The sequence below is a fragment of the Lithobates pipiens genome, unplaced genomic scaffold (genome assembly GCF_037356315.1).
Source record: "Lithobates pipiens isolate NorthernLeopardFrog02 unplaced genomic scaffold, aLitPip1_a1.2 Scaffold_8, whole genome shotgun sequence".
Classification (NCBI taxonomy): domain Eukaryota; kingdom Metazoa; phylum Chordata; class Amphibia; order Anura; family Ranidae; genus Lithobates; species Lithobates pipiens.
In genome coordinates this window covers 240,518,609-240,542,008 of record NW_027507903.1, presented here as the reverse complement: position 1 = coordinate 240,542,008, position 23,400 = coordinate 240,518,609, and the positions used below count along the sequence as shown (strand labels likewise).

The window sequence follows — 23,400 nt, the reverse complement described above, 5'->3', positions numbered from 1 at the left end:
CGGATTTTCTAGGAAATCTTCCAGGACGGCAGGTCTACTTCCCTACCCCTAATTGTTGCTGGTGTGTTATTATTCTCACAGAATGTACCCTCTTGCACCGGGGTGGGCTTATACTTTGTCCTAACTGAGGGACAGAGGGAAGGCTGGGGCCTTTTGAACGTTGTTGTGTTTCCTGTCAGTTGGGACTCGTCATCTCAGGTGTGCCGTCCTGGAAGAAGGTAATTTTTTTTGGCCTAAAAAGCAAAATGGTATGTATGGTGGAAAACTAACACTGCACATCATCCTGAACACACCATCCCCACCGTGAAACATGATGGTGGCAGCATCCTATTGTGGGGGATGCTATTCAGCAGGGACAGGGAAGCTGGTCGGAGTTGATGAAAAGATGGATGGAGCCAAACGCAGGACAACCTTAGAAGAAAAACTGAGACTGGGGCGGAGGTTCACCTTCCAGCAGGACAACTCCCCTAAACGTATAGCCGGAGCTACAATGGAATTGTTTAGATCAAAGCATATTCATGTGTTAGACTGACCCAGTCAAAGTCCAGACCTAAATACAATTGAGAATCTGTGCCAAGACTTGAAAATTGAGACTTGCAGCTGTAATTGCAGTGAAAGGCGGTTCTACAAGTATTGACCCTGGGGTTGAATACAAAATGCACGCCACACTTTTCACATTTATTTGTAAAAAAAAAAAAAATGTGAAAACCATTTTATCTTCGCCTCACAATTATATGTCACTTTGTGTTGGTCTATCGCATAAAATTCCTATAAAATACATTTGTTTTTGGTTGTTGCATTGCATAACAAATTGTAGAAATTTTCAAGGGATATGAATACTTTTTTCAGGGCACTGTATATGTGTGTCTGTATCTATATATCCCTTCTACTTGAGTTTAGCAGTTTTTAGTGTGGGTTTTTTTTTTTTTTTTTTTGTTTGGCCAAAGCTCTTAAACTCAACTCCATTAAAATCATGTGTCCATGCACACATAGGCTTTTACCACAGTTTAGAAGCTGCTGTGGTTAGGGGAGGCTCAACCTCCCTTTCCTGAATGCCGAAGAATCGCGCTCGGTATAGGAACGTTTTGGCTGCAAAACGCAATTTTACTGTGGTTTTTTTTGTTTTCCGTGGCTGGCAGTTAACCTAGTCTGTGTACATGAGCCCTAAATCCTTTGTCCTCTGTTTTCAGCTGCATAAAAAGCTTGGAGGGGTGAGGGTGGAGAGAAGCAATACACTAACCTTCCTAGTGAATGGCTATGCAGGGGGGCGTGTCGGCACAAGACAGATCATTGGAGGACAGGCAGGCTGTTCTCCCAGCACAGCCAGAAAACTGACCACACTGAGATGAATGTGGACATGCCTAGCGTGGTCCGCTTGAAACAGGAAAGCAGGGAGAATGGTAGGAACACCAGGTATTTCACATGAAGAAATGCAGAGAAAACTGGATACTTTTGTTAAAGTACATGGTTAACATTCTTTAACTTTTGTGTGCTTCTGTTTGGTCTCATAAATATTGCAAACATTTTGTTTTTATATGTTAAGTGTAAAAACTGTTAATCTTGTTAGAAATTCTGAGATGTCCTGCATCTTGTGCACTCTTCCTGCGTTATCTCAGTCTATTTAGCCCTCCTAGTTCTTATTTTGAACTAAAAAATAAGCCTTTTTGTTGTAGAGATCAATGAGTGAGTAGTTTAGCTACACACAGAGCTGGGTCTGTCCACAAAAATAGTTTGGCCCACCACATGAACAGGGGAAGTTCCACTTGTTTTCACCTCATCCCCCTGCTACATTTTGGCATTTTTTGGAGGAGGGTGTGATTTTGACAGGTACTCGCTTCCACTTCTAGCTCACATAGCTGCGGCATGCGCAGTAGGAAACCTGGCTGTGAAGCTGCAGTGTTTCACTTCCCGTTTCTCCTTACTTGAGATGCCTGCACCCAAAGCCGATTGAAGAATTGGCTCGGGTGAGGACATCACTGGATCCCTGGCCAGCTAAGTTTCCTTTATATTAAAAGTCAGCAGTTACAGTATTTCCTCCTTTAAGCAGACCATAGATGGAGCGAATCTTGGTCAGATTAGCAGGGACCCACCAAGATTCAATCGTATGGACAGGCTGGTTGTGCTGAAGTCAGTCGACCAACTTCAGTACAACTAGCTTATCAGATTTTTTTATTTTTTTTTTGTATGCAATCTCTGCCAGTGGTTATAGTTGTCAGCAGTGATCATTCTGTTCTGCCAGCGGGGAAGGCTCACCGCTGACAGCTATACCCGCTGCCTATACAAAGCAATGATCAGCTGTATCTACACATCCAGCAGTTACCTGTGATTAGGGACACCGATGTATCCAGAGAGAGACCTCTGTCTCATACACAGATAACCTCTCTATGTGTGGATACATGTGAAGACTGGCAGGTGGCTGCAGTTGGCGTCGGCCTGTCATTGTACAGGCTGAGTGGCCTCAGTTGTGGGCACATACCTGTCAGCCCAGCCACAGCTATATGCTGTCTCTTGCTGCTGTCAGTGCCTGCTTGTCTGTGTGAATGAGGACCAGCTGTTCTCCTTTCAGAAAATAGAAGGTTCTAATAATCCTTTCAGATCTTTATTATGATGCAAGAATCAGCCTATGTATCATCAGTCTCAAACGACTCCCTCTTTGATTAGTGAAAGTACTAACGAGTATTAGCAAGCATATTTTATTTATTTTTTTCCATGATCGTGACTAGCACAGATCACAGCCATATAATCCATTTTTATGTATGCCTATTGTCAGTTTATAAAGCTATTTAATGTCACCAGAGTGCTTTTACTGTAGAATAGTGTGGAGGTGTGGGTTGTGTTGAATTTTTAATAGTTTTATTTTCATAGATGTTGTTCATCTCACACAGTCGTCTTTTATTAAAGTGTCTGCATTGCCAATAACCAGAAACATAGAAGAACCCATTTGCAGTGTACACGTGATCGGACTATCCGGCGGATTTTGCAGCTGAGGTCTGCCGGACTTTCAAGCGAACGGCCACACACAATCACTCCAAAAGTCTAGCGGATTCTAACATAATGTAGAATAAGGAAATTCATAATTAGTAGCCAATAGCTGCCCTAGCGTTGGGTTAAGTCCGCCGGACTAGCACACAGACGGAAAACAGCGGACAATTTTGAAGCAAGTCTTTATTTCTAAGTCTGCTAGACTTTTGGGAAGAAAAAGTCAATTGGAGCCCACACACGATCGAATTGTCCGCCGGGCTAAGTCTGCCGGATAGTCCGATCGTGTATGCGGCATAAGTCTCTTGCCTGCCCCTTTAATCAATTTAGATTTTAGTCCCTTTGATTTTATGGAGGCTCCGCATCACATGTGGGTGTTTCCTAAGGCGGTCTGCAAACAAGTACAGCCTCCCTAGGAGGAACACCCACTCCTCCAGATTGACATGTGCCCATCAGGGCATTTTGATATTTACATAACTCCTGCAGTGCTTGCATCAGGGCGAAGGGCGTTTTGAGGAGTAGTGAGGGAGGGTACTGTGATGTTTTCAGGAAGCAATATACAGCACTCTGGTGGGAGGAGCCAGCAATGATTTGCCTGCATTACATAGAGCAGTGATGGCGAACCTTGGCACCCCAGATGTTTTGGAACTACATTTGCCATGATGCTCATGCACTCTGCAGTGTAGTGGAGCATCATGGGAAATGTAGTTCCAAAACATCTGGGGTGCCAAGGTTCACCATCACTGACATGGAGAAACGCATATTCCCCATATTTACACTATTGGGTCTAAAATAAGGTATGTGATGAAATTGGAAAGGTTTCATTCAGTTGCATTGTTGAACTTGGGGTTTTCTGAGTGAAACGCTGCTGTGGTGGGTGTGACAATATTGCACTAACGGCGAGGGGGGGCTTAAAGGGGTATGGTTAAATAAAACCTGAGCCCATTCACTGTATACACAGCGCACACACCACAGTTTTTGAACCCACAAAATATACTTTAATTGCTGTGTCTCAAGCAAAAGTTTCAGACACACATAAATATCGGCACATTATTTTTTAAATGCAAACTTCCATTCCATATGCTTTTTTCCAAATACAGTATAATATAGACGGGGACCTATTACTTTTTTGCTAAACCAACCCATTAATTGACACCTAATTAAAATAGGCTGGGACTACTTGGCACGCAGCAGCTGTTGGCACCATGAACAATTTGGTGAGCAGTAAATACTGAACAATATAGCTTAAAATGCACATGGGTCAGGAGTAATTAATATACAGAGTGTTTGTTTGGGATGAATACACAATTTACAAATTGCAAAGAACAGGCATGTAAGGCAAAGAGTGCAAAGGTCAAGTGTACATAATGCACAAAGCCCAAGGCAGGCCATAGATGATGCAATTTTCGGTTTTGAAGGAAAGAAAATTGCTTGCTTCCCCCATCAATATAGTTAGTCAGTGTTGGTAGGGAAAACCCTCCTGTAGTGCCAGCAGGGAGCTTCCCCCACCCACCAGCAGAATTCATCTATCGCTGCTGGCAACTATTGTTGCCGGTAGTGATTGGGTGAACAAAAATTGGCTTTTTGTGAGCTCTCCAGGTTCCTATGTAGTGACATTTCAGAAGCTGCTGTGTCTTATTTGTTTCTCTTCTCCCCTTGCGTATTTAATGAACACCTTGTATTCTTGGAACCATTCACAAACCAGAAGGTGTTTTGTGAATGGGACAGGGAGAGGTTGAATAACCAATACTGCAGCTTCTGCATATGAGAGCCACAATGGGCTGAAAGTATATTGTGAGCGATACAAACTGGCGGCATGAAAGTGTAGATTTCCAAGAATGGATAGTGATCCTGAATGTTTGTTTTTTTTTGTTTGTTTAAAGTTCTGCTTTAGAATGCAATGCTAAAGGGACATCGTGAACACCTGGTTCTTTGTGTAGATCAAAGTCAAACTATTTGGTGCTCAGTTAGAGATTTTCATTTATTTCGCTCTCCTCTCAATGTTAAATCAGTTCAACCAGACAGGTAAGACAGACAAATTTCAGGTGAGGGTTAGAACCCGTCAACTTTCTTTCACAGAAGCTTTTGCGTTTTGTGATTGGTTCAAAGACTATAAAGCATTCCATAAATGGACAAGGAGAGCGAGGAATGGCAGATGAGTGACCGTAGGGCTTCTGTGTATGAGATGCAGCTCTTGGTCATGGCGCCAAAGTATTTGGCATAAATGACGTTGTGCAGTTTGCCTGATTTGTTATTTACCGTATTTATCGGCGTATAACACACCCCAAATTTAGGAGGGAGTTTTAAGGAAAGAAAAATTACATTTAAATGCCCATCAATGCAGCCTTGTCAGTCTCCATCTGCAGCCTTGTCATTTTCGGCTTTGGCGTTTTAAAAATGGCACCGCCGAGATACAGAGCCGGATGTTCTGTGTATCTCGGTGGCTTTCGGGTGCCGAGAAAGTGGCCGAAAGCCGCCCAGAGGCTCGCAATCGGTAGTAAATATGGTATATTAAATGCCATTTAGGTGAACTATGTTATTGTGTAAATTCTGTTACAAACAAGCATTGTGGCATGGTATCTTTGGTATTAATCGTCACAGCACTGCCCTATAATAGACGTATTCAAGTTTTGGCATTGTTCAGTAGTCAGGAGGATGCCGGCACCGTCAGTCATATGGCATTCACAAGATGTTATATTTTCCAGTGTTAACTTTCAGAGATAAAACACGTATGTGTTCAGCGTCATGGATATTACTGCTCTTGCAAGGTCATTCACATGACTATTTTCTGGTTGAGCCCTTACAAATTAAAATTTCATTGGACTGATCAAAGATACTGTGGAATATAAAGAAAATGCAGTACAGTAATTCAGTGTTTACCAACTCCAGCTTTTCAGTAAAGGGGTCCTGGATTGAGTTCCCATCAGGGATTCTTATCTGCTTGAATTTTCTATGTTCTTCCACTGTTTCAGTAGGTTGTCTATAAAATATTCTTGCCATTTAAAAGGTGGTAGATGTGGGGCCGTTGCGAAAACTCTGTGTGACACTTCAGTTTAAGGCCCCTTTCAAACAGGACTGACTCAGTCAAGTAGATCCAACTGCTCGGGTGATTCTGTCTGGCAGACGCAGTCCACTCTTCTTTATGGGGTGGTTGGCTGGAAACAGACCACCTGTCCGTCTCCAGCCAACTGTCATCCGATCTGCTAGATGGGTGGGGACCATCAGTTTTTTGCAGCCCGGATCAGATGCAGGCAGGTGTAAACGGACAAATGTTCATTTAGAGACACCAGGGACCATTAGGATTGCGCTGCAGGCTTCATTTCCTCATCCCCCTTGCCGAAGATGGTGGTCGGCAGCATCCGAGGACCGTGGGATGGTTTGGCCTAGGGTGCCGACATCGCTGGACCCTGGGACAGGTAAGTGTCCTTATTTTAATAGTCAGCAGCTGCAGTATTTGTAGCTGCTGACTTTAAAAAATAATAATTTGCGGGACTCCTGCTTTAAATAAAAATGACAGGTACCCTCGTGATTCTTTATCCTGAAAGCCTTTTTACGTTTTTGGTAGCGAGGGTAAGAATTAGAACGTCTGTCTGTGACCCCATTGGGGGAAATTTCCTTCCTTTCTGTCTCTGACACAAGAAGTGTAGAAGGGAGTGGAATGGTTTGCAAGTGTCCTCTCTACAGGCAGGACCTGACAGCAGTAGTAATATTGAAAAAATGTTCTAACCCTTGCTTACCCTACTAAAAAGTTTCAATGATTATGTGAACAAGCATCTGCCGTCAAAGTGTAAGTTAAACACAGTATGTTTTCTGCTGCATCTGAGTTGCTTTTGTTTTTTTGGCTTTAAAGTGCAGCTTCAGCTATTTATTAAAAACAAAAAAACACAAACTTTACCTTTTTTAACCACTTCAGCCCCGGACCATTTTGCTGGTCAAAGACCAGACCACTTTTTGCGATTCGGCACTGCGTCGCTTTAACTGACAATTGCGCAGTCATGCGACGTGGCTCCCAAAAAAACATTGTGGCGGACACATCTGACATTTTTGACACATTTTTGGGACCATTGTCATTTATACAGCAATCACTGCTATATAAATGCAGTGATTCCTGTGTAAATGACACTGGCAGTGAAGGGGTTAACCAGTGGGTGGCAGTGTAGGGGTTAAGTGTTCCTAGGGGTGTGTTACTAACTGTGGGGGGCTGGGCTTTCATTTAGTTAACACTGATCTCTGCTCCAATCACATGGAGTAGAGAGTGTCACTAGTTGCTAGGCAGAATGGGGAAATGCTGTTTACAACAGCATTTCTCCTTTCAGCTGCCCCGTGAGACTATCGCGAGTATCCCCGCGGCGATCGAGTCCGCGGGAACCGCAACCGGACTCACGGGGTCCCGACTGGCATGCAAGCATTAAAGATTGGATGTACCTGTACGCCAATATGCCTGCCCGTACCATTCTGCCGACGTACATCGGCGTGCGCTGGTCGGGAACTGGTTAACTTTCAACCCAGCTGCTATGTTTCACTGCATAGGTGCATTTACACGGCGCTTTTCGGGCACTTTGGCTTTCACACTGAGGTGGTGGGCTTACAGGACAGGAAAAAAAGTCCTACAAGTTGCAGCTTTGGTGTGGTGTATACACCGCTCCTCCACTGCCCCTGCCCATTGAAATCAATGGGCAGCGCTGCGGAAGCACCACAAAATGGGTGCGCTATTGACCCTTTTCTCGGCAACTAGCGGGGGTGAAAAGCGCTGCTAAAACTAGCGGCGCTTTATCGCTAATGCCTGCACCGCTCCCGTGTGAAGGAGATCTAATGTATAGAGCAGAAAAGCAGACCGGATACAAACACACAATACATTAGATGCTCTATTCCCAATATATTGGCTAAAATCTTGGTCTGCGTACGGCCAGGACAACTGGCCTAAAACCATAATCCATTTTGTTGAAATTCTTTCATCTACACTGTTATTTCACTACGTTTGCTTAATATATTTTTTTTTTTTCCAGGCATCCTTCTTGACAAAGAAGCTGAACATTGGAGGAAAACGGGTGAACCTTGCAATTTGGGTATGAAAATAATTTGCCATTATTGTACAGGCTAGGATAATGGATACTGGATAATGTTTCCTAAATATGAAGTTCAGACTCAAAAAAATCACGAGTTGAAATGCATTAACTACTTCAGCCAGGCAGGTTTTACCTCCTTAACCACTTCCCGCCCATGACGTCCTGGACTTTTAGTGGGAATATCTGATGCCAGCAGCTACAGGCATCATTCAGATATCCTTGTTTTCAGCCGGCGATTCTGTGTACCATCGGGGACCCGGAGAAAGAGAAAGAATTGTCTGGCGCTGGATGATGACGATAGAGATTTCCGGTGACCATATGGTCACCAGTCATCTCTCTGACCGTCGCAGGTTCCCGAAAGTAAACAAAGCCACGATCCCGGCTGGGATTATTGAAAGTGTTTTTATTTTTTTATTTTTTTTTACGATCTCATGCTTTCCAGCCTGGAGGAGAGATGTGGGGTCTTACTGACCCCACATCTCTCCATAAAGAGGACCTGTCACGAATGATTCTTATTACAAGGGATGTTTACATTCCTTGTAATAGGAATAAAAGTGATCAAAAATTTTTTTTTTTCAAATGCCCCTGTCCCTGTTAGCTCGCGCTCAGAAACAAACGCACACGTTGGTCCCACCTATATATGTAAATGCTGTTCAAAAATCTGTGACTGCCGGGTTTGGAAGACCCGGAGGATCACGGCAAATGGCCGCTGGTAGCGGTCGTTTACCACGTGATTGCTCCATCAAATGACGGAGCAAACACTTGTAAACAGACCGGCGTCATGACAGGGAGAGATTGTTTGCAGCAGCAATGTGGGCTGGATCTGTAGAGCCCACAGCGATGCTCGGTGCCCATACTCTTGCCCATACTCTGCAATAAATTTTAAAAACAACTTTATTTTTTATTTTTTTTACCAAATTTTCAGTCTTTTTTTTTTTTTTTTTTTTTTTTTTTTTTTTAAGATTGATTGATTTATAGCGTGAAAAACAAAACCCTGGGGTGATTAAATATCACCAAAAGAAAGCTATTTTTGTAGAAAACAAGGACAAACATTTCATATGGGTACAGTGTTGCATGACTGAGTAATTTTCATTCAAAGTGCGAGAACACCGAAAGCTGGAAATTGGTCTGGTTAGGAAGGGGGTTTAAGTGCCCAGTGGTCAAGGAGTTAAACAATTGTGCAGGTCGGTACCCAAATAAAATTGATGTCCTCCTTTTTCCACAAATATAACCTTTCTTTATTGTATATCATAGGACACAGTCTCGAGTAATTACTTGTTGGGTTATGGGCCTACCTTCAGATGTTGACACTGGTATAACCAATACAGGAAGTTGACTCCCCTATATAACCCCTCCTCCTTCCAGGAGTACCTCAGTTTTTTTCGATTGGTGTCTAAGGTGTTGGTCATGAGTGAAGATGTGCTCTGAGGAGCTCCTAGAGGGATTCATGACGGATTTAAAGAACCTCCACAACCAGATCCATCCTCTCCACCGTGGCCATAGGATGGTAGCTGATTAAAAAGGGGGAAAATTGGGACTTTGAATGAGGCGTGCTAGGTGGGACCAATCAAATTCACATAAGTCTGAAACATATGTATGTTTGAGACCAATGATCGACATGACATAGAAAACCTTACATACATAATTCTAAAATAGGTAAATGGAAGTATAATGGTAGACCGCATATATGACAACATGGCATAAACAGACGAAATGTGCATCCTAGTCCTCCCTGTGCTCGAGTAAACCATTACATAATAGAAAAATGGATAAAACCATCTAAAATCGATTGCTGTGTGTTGAATGCATGAAGAAAGGCCTGACGCGTTTCATGGACTTCTGTCCACTCCTCAGGAGCCAAATGCATCCATTATCTGTAACAAAATTATGAGGCTAACTATGTATTGCAATTATTGTGCCCATGGAGGTAAACAAAGGAAGCATGAATGTAAATTGAACGGACATGCCAAAATTGTACTCAAGTAGCCACAAAATGGAACCGTACATCACCATATGCCAAGGGTCGATCGAATGAGCCCGGACCAGGAGCTGAGGAGGGGAAACAGCCAGAGGTCCGGGACACAAACACCACCCCCCATGAAGGCCTGGGACTTCTAAACTATATAGAATGAAGATGTGTATCTATGACAATATAGGTCAAAGGAATAGTCTAAGGCTAAAAATAACAGCAAACAAAAGGCTCATAGCCCTAGTGGTAAAATAAATATCGTAGATTTACCTGCCATAGATCTAAAAGGGAATGGAAAACCAAATGGCAAAAACGAGGATCCAGGTGTATGGACATGCTACTAGCTCAACAATGGAGAGGATGGAAATAGGACCCAGCATTCCAGGCGGTTCCCCTCCAGCGTCACGCTGGGACTGCCCAAAAGGAGAGACATCCCGGCAAAACGCCGGAGTGACTCCCCACAAGTCAGCCCAGTTGATAAAACAGGCACGTGCGCGAACGACCGCCTCGATGACGTCCGGGGCGTGGCGCCGATGCTCGGTGGAAGCGCCAGCCCAATCCCACCACATCTAATTGATGCGGCAAAGGGGAGGGCCCACAGCGAGCATAGCAACTCCCGGCTAACCAGGCGCACAACGGCCCTCTGGCCACAGGGCAGATGGAACACAAATGGGCTGCAGTGATGGTACCTGGACCTTGATAAAAGAACGAGGTTTTGCCTGTAACGCTTCTCTTTGAGAGCTGGACCCTAGAAACCAGGACACTTTTTGGTCTTGCTACATTTCCTAAAGCTGTCCTGAGGGGTGCTATACAAGGCCCAAAAGAGCGGAACCCCTATTAAAATGGCCTGAGTCTTTGAGCGTGTGTGTTAACGCAGCCCGCTGCGATGGGTAAAGTTTGGATCTGCTGTTTCAGCAGTATCCTGCAGCGAGGATAAGGTAAGAAAAAAGTAAAGGGGGTGGGGGGGGGGGGGAACCTTGTAGGCCTAAATGCCATAGAACAGCGCTGTCTCAATAGATGTGTTGTCCAGGGGAGGGGGTTGGGGTTCTTACTTTTCCTAAGGGGTTTAGCAGGCTGGATGGTTATCAGCTGCTTAGCAGCTGAGGGGAGAAGTTATCCCAAATAATGAAAGCTCTGCAGAGTTTAGCAGCATGCTGACAGAACCCCCCTCTCCTCCCCCTTTTCCCCTCTCCTCTGAGGTGTTTCAGCTTCTTTACTTACATTTTTAGTAGGTATCCCAGCCTGCTGTTGAGCGTTTGTTTTTGGCTGAGAAGCGGCTAGCTTCACTCTCCCATCAGGTCTGCACCTTTTACAGTCAGTGGAGGGTCCTAAAGAACTATGGGGACAAGACAAGGTTTTACCCACAGATGATCGGGAAGAAAAACAAACCGGTTATTCCTCTGCGGAGGAAACGGTACTTGGAGTTTCACCTTCACATTTCACCTTCGCATTTCACCGATGCCCTCAAAGAGCTCCCTGCACAACAAGCTCAGGAGTTTGCCGAGCTACCTAAAGCATTATGGAGCTGATCTTTTCAGCAGTTGTTCCCGGGGGAGAATGGTCTCTTCACCCCGAAGTGTTACGAACTGTTTGCCAAAGATATATATAAAATATATCCCAATAATAAAAACAAATAAGAAAATCAAATTTCATCAATTTAGGCCAATATGTATTCGGCTACATATTTTTGGTTAAAATTCCAATAAGCGTATATTGATTTGCGCACAAGTTAGTGCCTACAAACTATGGGATATTTTTTATATATATATATATATTATATTAGTCGCACAGATATGAACGGTACTCATTGGAAATCATGGGGTACGACTTGCAGTCCCAAGTTGCAGGACAAGTCACAGAAGTGTGAAAGGGGCCTAAGGGGTTTTCATGTTTATCTGAATACAATTATTGTAATTTTGTTTTTGGTCCTAACTGTAATAAAGAACTAGTTTTACAAAACGGCTACATCTCTGCCCTTTAACCCAATGCAGTTTTTGGAATAAGATAGTATCACAGTATATAAACATCTACATTTCTTGAGACTAAACTGAAGAGAAACCAGTTGTGGTCTTTAACCGATTGAGATCCGCGTTATAGCCGAATGACGGCTACAGCGCAGACCTGCTTTGCCAGGACGACGTCTATTGATGTCGTCCTGTGCACAAGCGGCCTGCGCGCCCCCCTCAGACTCGCCTGATCACGGATCGGAGCAAGGAGTCGATCCCGACCCCTTACCACGTAATCAGCTGTCAGCCGATGACAGCTGATCATGCGACACAACAGAGCCAGTAATCGGCTATTTTTCCTCCTTGTGCTGTCAGCGCGAGGAGAAAAAAAAAAAAGCCAATCACCGGCGGCCGGGACATCAGTGGCGATCACCGGCAGCCGTGATCGGGACATCAGTGCCGATCACTGGCCAGCTTATCAGTGCCGACCTGCCCCCTGCCAGTGCCACCCAAATAATAAAAAAGTGCCCCCCATCAGTGCCCACAATCTGCCTCAACAACAGTGCTGCACCCCAGTGCCACATATCCGTGTCATCTACCAGTGCCGTCTTAACTGTGCCTATCGGTGCCCACCAGTGCCGCCTCATCAGCGCATTTCAATGAAGGAGAAAAATTACCTGTTTGCAAAATTTTATAACAAACTATTAAATATGATTTTTTTTATTTTGCATCTTTTTTTTTGTTTAGCAAAAAAATAAAACTCCCAGCTGTAATTAAATACCACCAAAAGAAAGTTCTATTTGTGGGAAAAAATTTTCATTTGGGTACAGTATTGTATGACTGCGCAATTGTCATTCAAAGTGCATCAGCGCTGAAAATTGGTCTGTGCAGGAGGGGGGTTTAAGTGCCCAGTAAGCAAGTGGTTAAAAGCCAAATTCACCTTTTTGGTAGATGTTAAATGTTCCACTCATATTTGGGGTGGAACATGCAACATATAATTTTATTTATTTTTTATTACACCTGCATTGCGCTGCAATGAAGAGGCCCTGGGAAAAGCAGGGTAAACACTGTTGCTTACTGTTTTGTGTGGAGAGGGGAGATGGCTTTTGGCTTCCGTACTGTGATTGGTTTTTTATTCTTTATTTTTCTTTTACATCCTACAGGATACTGCAGGACAAGAGAGATTCCATGCACTTGGTCCCATATACTACAGAGACTCTAATGGAGCTATTTTAGTGTACGACGTTACAGATGAGGACTCTTTCCAAAAGGTAAACCTGTCTGAAGCAAAGTTTCATTTTACTGCTTTATGTGAGGGTGCTCAGTTTCATTTTCACATTTAGTAGTTTAAAAAAAAAAAAAGTCTCAATTCATTTTTTTGCTACGCTCAACTTGCGTGGTGGGAATTATATCACTGACTACTTATACTAGTTCACAATACAAATTTGTTTCACCCAGTAAATTCTATGACACAACAAAAAACTTTTTGTTAATAGTATATTTAGTCTGTGCCACAGAACTTTACCAGCTTTGTTTTTGAAATTTACTTTTTTTTATAGAATTTGACGTGGGACAGAGTTCTTATTGTGCTTGATTTTCTGAGTACTACTTGGAACAATTTGACAACACCTGTTGATCCTGTCAATATCTCATTACAATATACTTTCTTCTGTAGTAAAATCCCTACAGCATTTGGCACGTAGTAAAAGCCCTAAGACCCCTTTCAAACTGAGGCGTTTTTCAGGCGATTTTTGGGCTAAAATTAGCACCTGAAAAATGGCCCCCCATGCAGTCTCCGTGTGAAAGCCCAAGTCCTTTCACACTGAGACGATGCGCTGGCCGGACATTAAAAACTCCTGCAAGCAGCATCTTTGGAGCGGATACACCACTCCTAAACTGATCCTGCCCATTGAAATGAATGGGCAGCGCCATAGTAGCGGCGCTTTGCCTGTTGTTTTTAACCCTTTTTTCGGCCGCTAGCGGGGCTTGAAAAACCTCTGCAAAAACGCTGGTAAAGCACCGTAAAAATAGCGGTGCCTTACCACTGCAGCCTAAAGCATTTGACCCTGCTGACACTGTTTGATAGCCCTCCCCAGTGAATAGTCCTTTTTAGCTCCACCCACATTCAAAACCACTCTATTTGTTCTCAGACTCTGCCCCCCCAATCCACAGTACAATTTAGGGGGTAGCGGAGAAACCCATCTTGCCAGTAGCAATTTACTGTTTAGAGGTAATAATTTTTTTTTTATTTTTTTTTTTTTTTTTTTTTTTTTTAACCCGAATCTTTTTTTCTTTTGTAGGTAAAAAATTGGGTGAAGGAACTAAGAAAAATGTTGGGAAATGAAATTTGTTTATGTATAGTAGGTAAGTTACCATTTATTTCTAGTCTGATAACTAAATACACTTTTTTTAGTTTGTGTTACTCCGAGACAGCCAGTTCTTAGGCCTGTTGTGCAGAATATGTGCTATAATGATTCGCACATACAGTTATGGATAGTTAACTATTCTGTAACTTTTTTTTTTATTTTTTTTTTTTTTTTATTACTGTATACATCTTGGGAGATTTTCATTTACTTTCTGTCCCGTGATGGCATGTTTTAATTGTCTGTCTGTGATGCAATTTCTGTTTCAGGATCTCCTCACAGGAAATAAGGAAAACTCTACTATAGTTATAAAATAGAAAAATCCAAATTTTCACTGTGAACCACAACTCTATTCAAAATCCTCTAACCTAATCTATACCTGCAATTAGCCCTGGGATCTTTATGTACTGCTGCAGTGGGAGTCATTTAAACATGTGGTGTTGGTCAAGTGGAACCAGCCTGGCCATACCTTATTTGCGCCTTCATCCAACCGGCAGAAGAAACAGCCGATTTACCCCCCCCCCCCCCCCCTTAATCTACACATTTTAAATGGAAAAACTCCTCGCCATGTCATTGTATTCTGACAGCGTGACTCCCTGCTATCAGATTTAAACCTGTCAGTGCTGAAGGCCATACATAGCCGAAATAGGGCGCACGTGATGAAACTGCCACCCCCTCTTACCTCTTACTCTGCTTGGCTCTTCTTGTTTAACAGGTGCCATATTCCTCCACCTGACATTTCTTTTGTAAATATTACTGAAAATATATACATGTATATATTTCTTTAAACAGGTAACAAAGTAGACTTGGAAAAAGAAAGGCACGTCTCTATTCAAGAAGCAGAATCGTATGTTTGCTTTTTTTTTTCTTTGTTTTTCTTTACATCTTTATTCGTCTTAAATGTTTTCCTGATGAAGCATTGTCAATTTAACTTTGCTTTTTTCCTCTAAAGTTATGCAGAATCTGTGGGTGCAAAGCACTACCATACTTCAGCCAAGCAAAATAAGGGAATTGAAGAGTTATTCCTTGATCTTTGTAAAAGTAAGTACCAGTATCTGGTTTCTGATGTCTATTAGCTAAGATTACAGTGACGGGAACATGCTTTATAGCACACTAAGGCCCGGTTCGCTTCTGTGTGTCATAATGCATGCTTTAGGATAACATATTCCAAGGATTTGACAAAAGGGGGCATGCCCTGAAATGCTATCCTGGCAATCAGCTTGAATACCTGGTGTGTTCCAGTGTCTTATGTCTGCCATCACGGGGGGGACAGCACACGCTTCCTTGCCGTGGCCAGCAGGTTTGCTCCAAAACAGATCCAATGCTAGAACACACCAGGTATTCAAGCCAATTGCCAGGATAACATGGTTTCAGGCACGCCCCTTTTGTCAAATCCTTGGAACATGTTGTCCTGGCAATTGGCTGGATTTCCTGGTGTGCTCCAGTGTTTTTAGTCCACCATCATGGATTTCCAGGTTCCGGTAATGCGCATCCGAAGTCCATGATGGTGGACAAAAAAACACACACTGGAACACACCATGAATTCAAGCAGTTTGGCAGGATAACATATTCCAAGGATTTGACAGAAGGAGAGTGCCCTGAAACATGTTGACCTGGCAATTTGTTTGAATACCTGGTGTGTTCTAGTGTTAGAGCAAACCCACTGGCCATGGCAAGGAAACGGAGTGCATCCTGTATCCCCGTGATGGCAGACGCCAAACACTGGAACACACTAGGTATTCAAGCAGATTGCCAGGATAACATGTTTGAGGGCATGCCCCTTTGTCAAATCCTCAAGAAGTGTTATCCTGGCAATTGGCTTGAATTCCTAGTGTGTTCCTGTGTTGTCTACCATCATGGACTTCCGGGTTTTGATGACGTGCATCCCTTTTTCCTTGCTGCGGCCTGCAGCTGGACCTCTGACATCCTGGTAACCCGCTATATCCTGATTGTTTGAAGGTTATGGCTGGTCATCTACTGGTAACCATCACTTTAATTCAGTGTTGGCTTTTACCATTTGTGGAATAAAGTAGACTTCGTTCTGGCAGCTCGACTTGCAACTAATTTTTGTTCTAGTATTGTCATATTGTGCGCCTTTTAACCGGTTCCCAACCGGCCATGCAGGTATACTTCGGCAGAATGGCTCTTCTGGGTGAAACCATGTACGGATATGTCCTTCCCCTTTTCAACCACCAAAGGGCACGAACCCACTGCACGTGGGGGACCTGATGCGCATGGTCGCTGCCAGCCAATCGCGAGCCTGAGCGCCAGCACGGGGATGTGTGTATGTATGTAAGCACACAAATCCCTGTGCCAGGAAAGGGGAGATATCACCGCTCCAGGAGGACAGACAGATGGTAAACCTCTCTCTCGGTTCGGAAGGTGTAGGTGGTGGCAATTGTAGTAGCAATAAATAGGAACTGATTCTGGACAGCCACACTCTTGAAAAATTACCTTCTTTTATTTAGAAAAGTTCACATCAAAATCAAAGATGAAAATCACAGCAGACACTGCTGTGATTTTCATCTTTTGATTTTGATGTGAACTTTTCTTAATAAAAGAAGACAAATCCCTGTGCTGTCAGAGGAGAGGAGACATGTTTGTACCTAGTAAGTAGGAACAGCGATATGTCTCCTCTTCAGTACTATCCCCGTACAGTTAGAAAACACTGAAGGAACACACGTTTAACCCCTCGATTGACCCTAGTGTTAACCTCTTCCCTGTCAGTGACACCCAGTAATCGGTGCATTTTTAAAGCACTGATTGCTGTATAATTGTCAATGGTCCCAAAAGTGTCCGACCTGCCCATCGCAATACTGCTAAAAAAAACGCAGATCACTGCAATTACTAGTAAAAAACAAAAAAAACAAATGTTTCTCCTATTTTGTAGACTCTATAACTTTTGTGCAAACCAATCCAATATACGTTTATTGCGGTGTGTGGTGGTGTTTTTATTTTTTTTTTTAACCAGAAATTCCTAGAAGAATACATATTGGCCTAAACCAGGGGTGTCCAAACTTTTTTCAAAGAGGGCCAGATTTCATCCCAGGTTGAGAGGGAAGCTTGAAAGATGGCTCCCGAACACAAAGTCTGGTACCTAATAAGGGGTGTGCTTTTAAGACCGGTGGTAAGTTATTGAAAAACCACAAGGCGCCTTTTAACAGTGTCCGTTTTTGAGCTGGTTCTAGTTGCACCCAAAGTTTAGAGTTATGCCAACGCCAGTCAATGACTCTGCCAAGGTGGGTAGCCTGATAATTCCAGACATCAGGAAGTGCCAATCCACCATATTGTTTGGGTAGTGAAGGTTCTCGAGGAAGGCGAGATGGTGTGTTTTTGTTTTTTTTTGTGTGTGCGCGCGCAAAGGAATTTGATGAAAAGGGAGTGTACTTTTCTCAGTGCAGAGGCGCCGAGGAACAGATGCAGCATCGAACTGATGCTGTATCCATTTAGGTTAGTATAAATCAAAAAAAAAAAGCCCCTACTTAACTTATCAGCTTTAAAATAAAGTAACAATTTTACATTGTTTTCAACCATTTAGATTGTTTGCTTCTTTAAATTACTTTATGGACTGACTTACATTTTCACTTCCTTAGGAATGATTGAAACGGCACAAGTAGATGAAAGGGCCAAAGGCAATGGCCCCAGCCAGGCAGGAGGTGCAAGAAGAGGTGTACAGATCGTAGATGACGAACCACAGGCACAGAGCGCCGGAGGATGTTGTTCTGGATAAATGTATAAACTGTGTGGATGCTTGTCCTAATCAGGAAGATTGCCATATTCCAAGTCACATGTTCTTTTACCATTGGAGTAACAGAATTTAACAGTATTGAATCCATAACAAAATCAAAGACCAAGCTCTATACTAGTGGAGTCTGTGACCAGAGAATTGGCATTTTCTACAGCTGTTAACCTAGCAGTTACCAATGGCCTTTTTACATATGTTTTTCTTTAATGAAGAATAATATGCATGTAGAAGAGACCTACTTAAAGCTTCATTTATATTCTTTTTAAATCTGATCCTTATTTAATAACTTATGTACATTGTTAGAATGGTATGCACTTTGCTGCCCTTTGTATTTTGTGGAAAACTAATTGTACTCAAAAAAAGAAAAAAGGCATTTTTTGTTTTTGTTTTGGCAAATACCAGTCATTCTATTTTTGCAAAGTTTGCACATGCTCTAAATGTCCACATTGGTTATAATCTGTTCTTTTCTGTAAAATGATCTGGTAAATGTGCTCCGTGCATTTCTTATTAAATATTTTATCTGCTTTTCCATATGCAGAAAATTGTACTAGAATGTTGAGTGTGGATTTGCAGTTGGCAGGTTTTGTTAAATACTGTTCTGCAACTGACCTGTAATCTGTTGCCACTAACACTTTTCACTTGTCTGTATAACTTGCTCTGTTTTTTCTTTCTTTCTTTCTTTCTTTCTTTCTTTCTTTTTTTTGTGACTGCATATCTATATACTTTTTTTTTTTTTCTTTCACCCACAAATATTTTTTAAATAGCATTGCTAATCGGAGAATCTAATCTGACTCAATCAGTACAATGTTATCTTAATAATCTTGATACTCTGCAACGTATACGCTTTCCAAACGTATCTGCAAAGTGTAGAACCAGCAATTGCTGCTTGGTACTTAATAATCTCTCCTTCCATGTAATTGCTATTATTCGTTGTAGAATAAATCATATGTGTCTAACAATGTAATCTCCTCTTTTTAGTTTTGGAAACTTGTATGCAGTTTGAACAAAAGGATTCCCATAAAAATGTATTTTCAGTGAATTGTAGCCCTTTTTAAACCTGTGCAAACCTGTAACGGTGGTAAAATGCTATCAAGGTAGAAAAAGCTGGTATGTACAGTTGCATTCATTTAGCTTTTTTGAGCACCCTAGAAACCCCCATGAACCTGGATTTGTCAATTAGAAAAAATTATATATATATATATATATATATATATATATATATATATATATATATATATATATATATATATATATATATATATATATATATATATATATATATATATATATATATATATATATATATATTATAATTTTTTTTTTTTTTCCTACAACAGTATGTAAACATATCTGTGACTGCTTTTGAAGCTTGCTGGTATTTTACAAGCTTTACTTTATTGAAAAGTAAGTCCTTAAACTTCCACAGGACAACTGATTCCTGTGTGAAACCCAAACATGGATGTGCTTTCATCTATGTTGTAAATTGGGTATTAAGTAGAGATTCAGTTGCTGTACACCCCATGGCAAAGTAAGGTGTTTTTAGGTATAAGCAAAATGTATTTCTGTTTTTGGCACCTGCTGGTGGTTTGTCATCCATCAGCTTTTTTAAAACTATTGGGAGTTTCCCACAATTTTATACAGAATGACTAAAACAACTAATGTTACATTATGCTGATCATTGCTGTTTTCCTTCTGGGCCGTGATCACGATGCTTGATGTAAAGGCAAATTAAAATGTCATTGGCTGAGATTTCCCATTGGGCACTGCAGAGTTGTGATTAAACCTACTGCCTAGTATCTGAGATTGGGTAAGCTTAGGAAATTATTCAAACCACCCCCCCCCCACACTTTTTTTTTTTTTTTTTTTTTTTTTTTTTTTAAATGCTCTTGTTCGGGATGATATAAAGATATTTAATTTTGTGTGGGTTTATTAATGCATTTGAAATGCAAAAGGCAATTCAGTGTAGATTTGAAGGACATATTAATAACCTTTTTTATGGTTTCATAGAAATTGCATTGTTAAATTTCTGTGTGATGGTTTCTGTATTTGTGAATCAAAACATTTTTGGTTTTGGTGAAAGGGGCTAAAAGGAAATAATTTTGAACATTTTAGGTATCATTCACAAAGAAAGTAAATGGTAATATCTAAGACCTTAGAGATCACTTTATTTATTCCTGATTATCTTAATGTTCACATCTAGAGAAATGTATGGGATGAGGGAAGATTTACACTGTAGGTTTATATATTTAAAAAAATGCAACATTGTGCACTTTTGACTTGCGTTTTGCATTTCACTTACTCTTTAAGTGCATCCTTTGCAGTGTGTTTTTAAAGCAAGTTAATGTGTGCATAAGTGTTATTAAACATGCAGTGGTTTTATTACACTACAGTGTGAATTTAGGCTAACCATGGTATAATATATGTAATCTTGGTTATATTGTAACTTTCTTTAACCTTAACCAATATTGTAGGACAGGATTTTGGCATTATGTATGTGGAAATAAGAATATTTGACAAAATCGAACTGGGTACCTAGTTAAATCAACTCCCTTCAAATAAAATGGCGTTTGATAATTCTTAATGGCCCCTTTGTAACTGTATTACTATGGCTTTACGCTTTGAGTCTGGCTGTGTGTCCTGTCTATTTAAGCTGTCAAGGAGAACTGGTAACGCAGGTATTCTACCCCTCTGTATGAAATTGGTGGAATATTGGACAGTTAAAAGAGGGGGAAGTGATACTGATGTGTCTGATAACATGGTATTGCCTGACTTTGTAAGATAATCATGGCAGTACAAATTGCACTTGATTGTAAATTAATGACACAATAAACTGTTATTCATAGTAAAGTTTTCTAGCCTTGCAAAACACTTTGTATACACGCTGGTGTAGAAAATGGTTTTCCTAAAGTCCCACGAACCGTGTGTTCTCAATAAATAAAAGCTTATTTTAAGTGAACCTGAATGCTGCTTGTAAAAACTGTCTGTGAGCAAATGTCACAAGTTACTTCTAATATTTATTACCTCCTTAAATGTAGTGTTTTTTTTTTTTTTTTTTTTTTTTTGTATTTGTCTTTTTATGGTTGAACTCCACTGACTGCAACCCCCTGTCTAAGTTCCTTTTTAATGGCAACTGTGGCAATCTTGGTAGGCAGTGCAAGACATCAATAAGTAATGTGAAGACCAAGTAACAAAAATTGGATGAGTTCCCCTGACCCCCCCCCCCCCCCCCCCCCCCCCCAAACTGTGAAGTGTTTCCTCTTAGGTGAGAATTTTACATGTAAAAGTAAAACGCTGAGAACAGTTTACTTATTCGCATTTGAAATATTTCTTAGGGCTGGTGTTTAATCTGTTAAATTCTAGAGATTACTTTAGGGCTTCATATTTCAGCCCTGGTTATTTAATGGCTAATTCTGACACCAGAAACATGAACTTTTTTTTTTTTCCAACCTGGTAGTCAGCATGAGTGCTGCAATTCTGCTATGTTTGGATGAATACAGAAGTAAAGCACCAGCTGAAGTTTAAAGCGGAGTTCCACCTTAAAGTGGAACTTCCGCTCATCGGAACCCCCCCCCCCCCCCCCCCCACGCTCTGGTGTCACATTTGACACCTTTTCGGGGGGGGGGGGGGGGTGGGTGAAGATACCTGTATAAGACAGGTATTTGCACCCACTTCCGGGCATAGACTTCCACGGGAGTCTTTCTCTTCCTCTCCCGCCGTCTGCTGCGACACACACGGGTCCCAGAGACAGCTCATTGAGCTACGCGACTTGCACATGCGCAGTAGGGAACAGGGAAGTGAAGCCGCAACATTTCACTTCCTGATTTCCTCACTGAGAATGGCGGCAGCAGCTGAGAGCCGAGCGATTGGCCTCGGCTGTCGACATCGCTGGACTCCAGGACAGGCAAGTGTCCATTTATTAAAATTCAGCAGCTGTAGTATTTGTAGCTGCTGGCTTTTAGTTTTTATTTATTTAAAAAAAAAATTCTGATGGACTCCCTCTTTTAAGTGGCTATTCCTCTTTATTATTTTTAATTCGGAAAGTATAACCTTGTTTTAAACAGTAAAAGTAACCCACGCTTGTAGGAGTTTGTGTTGTTTAAATACAAAACCAGAGCTACAATATAACCATTCTAATACAGATGCTGATTTTGGAATGTCAGACCCAGAATCCAGTGGACTGGATGTTGAAAGACTAGCCTAGAATTTAACCTGGGGGCACTGGGCTTGTGATGCTTATTAGACCATGGAATATGGCTAAAGTTAGCCGCAGAGCTAAGTATGCAAGGACTTTGAAAGTCCAAGGTGTGACCCTGTCTCTGAAGACTCAGAGTAAGCCCCTGTACACACAGTTGGAGATTTCCACAACCAAATCCGTCGGATTTTGTCTGACGGATTGTGTCTGAAACTGTTGCATACACACGGTTGGACTAAGTTGTCGAAAAATCCGATCTTTCAGAATGTGATGACGTAATTTCGTTACGCTGGGACTATATTCAGGCTAGTAGCCAATAGCTTTGATGTAGGAATTTGATCTGAGCATGCGTGGCACTTGGTCCGATCAAAATTCTCTACACATGATCGGATTACGTCCGATCGGCCCAGTTGGTCGGGAAATATTTCCAACATGATGGAAAATTGGGTCAGACGGAGATTCGGACAGAATCAGTCCAATGCATACCACACACAGTCGGATTATCTGACGACACGGTCCGATAAGACGCATTCCGACGGATTGTCTGACCGTGTGTACGCGGCATTAGGCAATTTCAGACTGAAGTACTGGGAGTTACCTCACCTGTGGACATCGCTGAGTGCCTGCCCCTTTACTGCGGTGAGTGTTACAGCGTTTACAATAACACTTCATGTTATGTCTCTTCTGTATCATGTACTTGTATGAGAAAGTATCTTGTTCTTTCTATTGCTTGATTTTATGTGGAATCCCTAGTGTTCCTGCGAGTCCCTCTGCTGTCCTATTAAAAACTGATCATGCTGCACTCCGTTCTGTAGCTTTTGCTCTGTGCGCTCCTCAATTGACCCACCCCCTGCCTGCACAGGACAGCCATTCATTGGGAAGCTCAGTGTGCTGCAGTGCCCAGCTCTTATGTAGCTTAACTGCTTCCAGACCAGCCACCACAGTTATACTGCAGCGGGTTGGCTCCCCTGCGCAGTCAGCTGTACGTCTGCTCTTCAAGATGCCTCTGGTGTGGCGTGTGCACAGATCGTGTGTTCATACTGAGTATATGTCTCTCTCTCGTCAGTCCCCCCACAGTTAGAACACACCTAGGGAGCACTTGCCCCCTAGTGTTAACTTCTTCCCTGCCAGTGTCATTTA

At 42.0% G+C, this 23,400-nt stretch overlaps 1 protein-coding gene across 1 annotated transcript in view; it reads left to right on the top strand.

The window, feature by feature from the left end:
• Window positions 1-19,027, top strand: part of RAB21 (RAB21, member RAS oncogene family) — a 35,223-nt gene extending 16,196 nt beyond the window's left edge. The window contains exons 2-7 of the mRNA XM_077468514.1: window positions 7,986-8,045; window positions 13,124-13,231; window positions 14,261-14,324; window positions 15,116-15,170; window positions 15,276-15,364; window positions 17,917-19,027. Of these exons, the coding sequence (XP_077324640.1) occupies window positions 7,986-8,045; window positions 13,124-13,231; window positions 14,261-14,324; window positions 15,116-15,170; window positions 15,276-15,364; window positions 17,917-18,053 (513 nt within the window). The 3' untranslated portion in view covers window positions 18,054-19,027. The remainder of the gene's footprint in view (window positions 1-7,985; window positions 8,046-13,123; window positions 13,232-14,260; window positions 14,325-15,115; window positions 15,171-15,275; window positions 15,365-17,916) is intronic.
• Window positions 19,028-23,400: the final 4,373 nt, after the last annotated feature.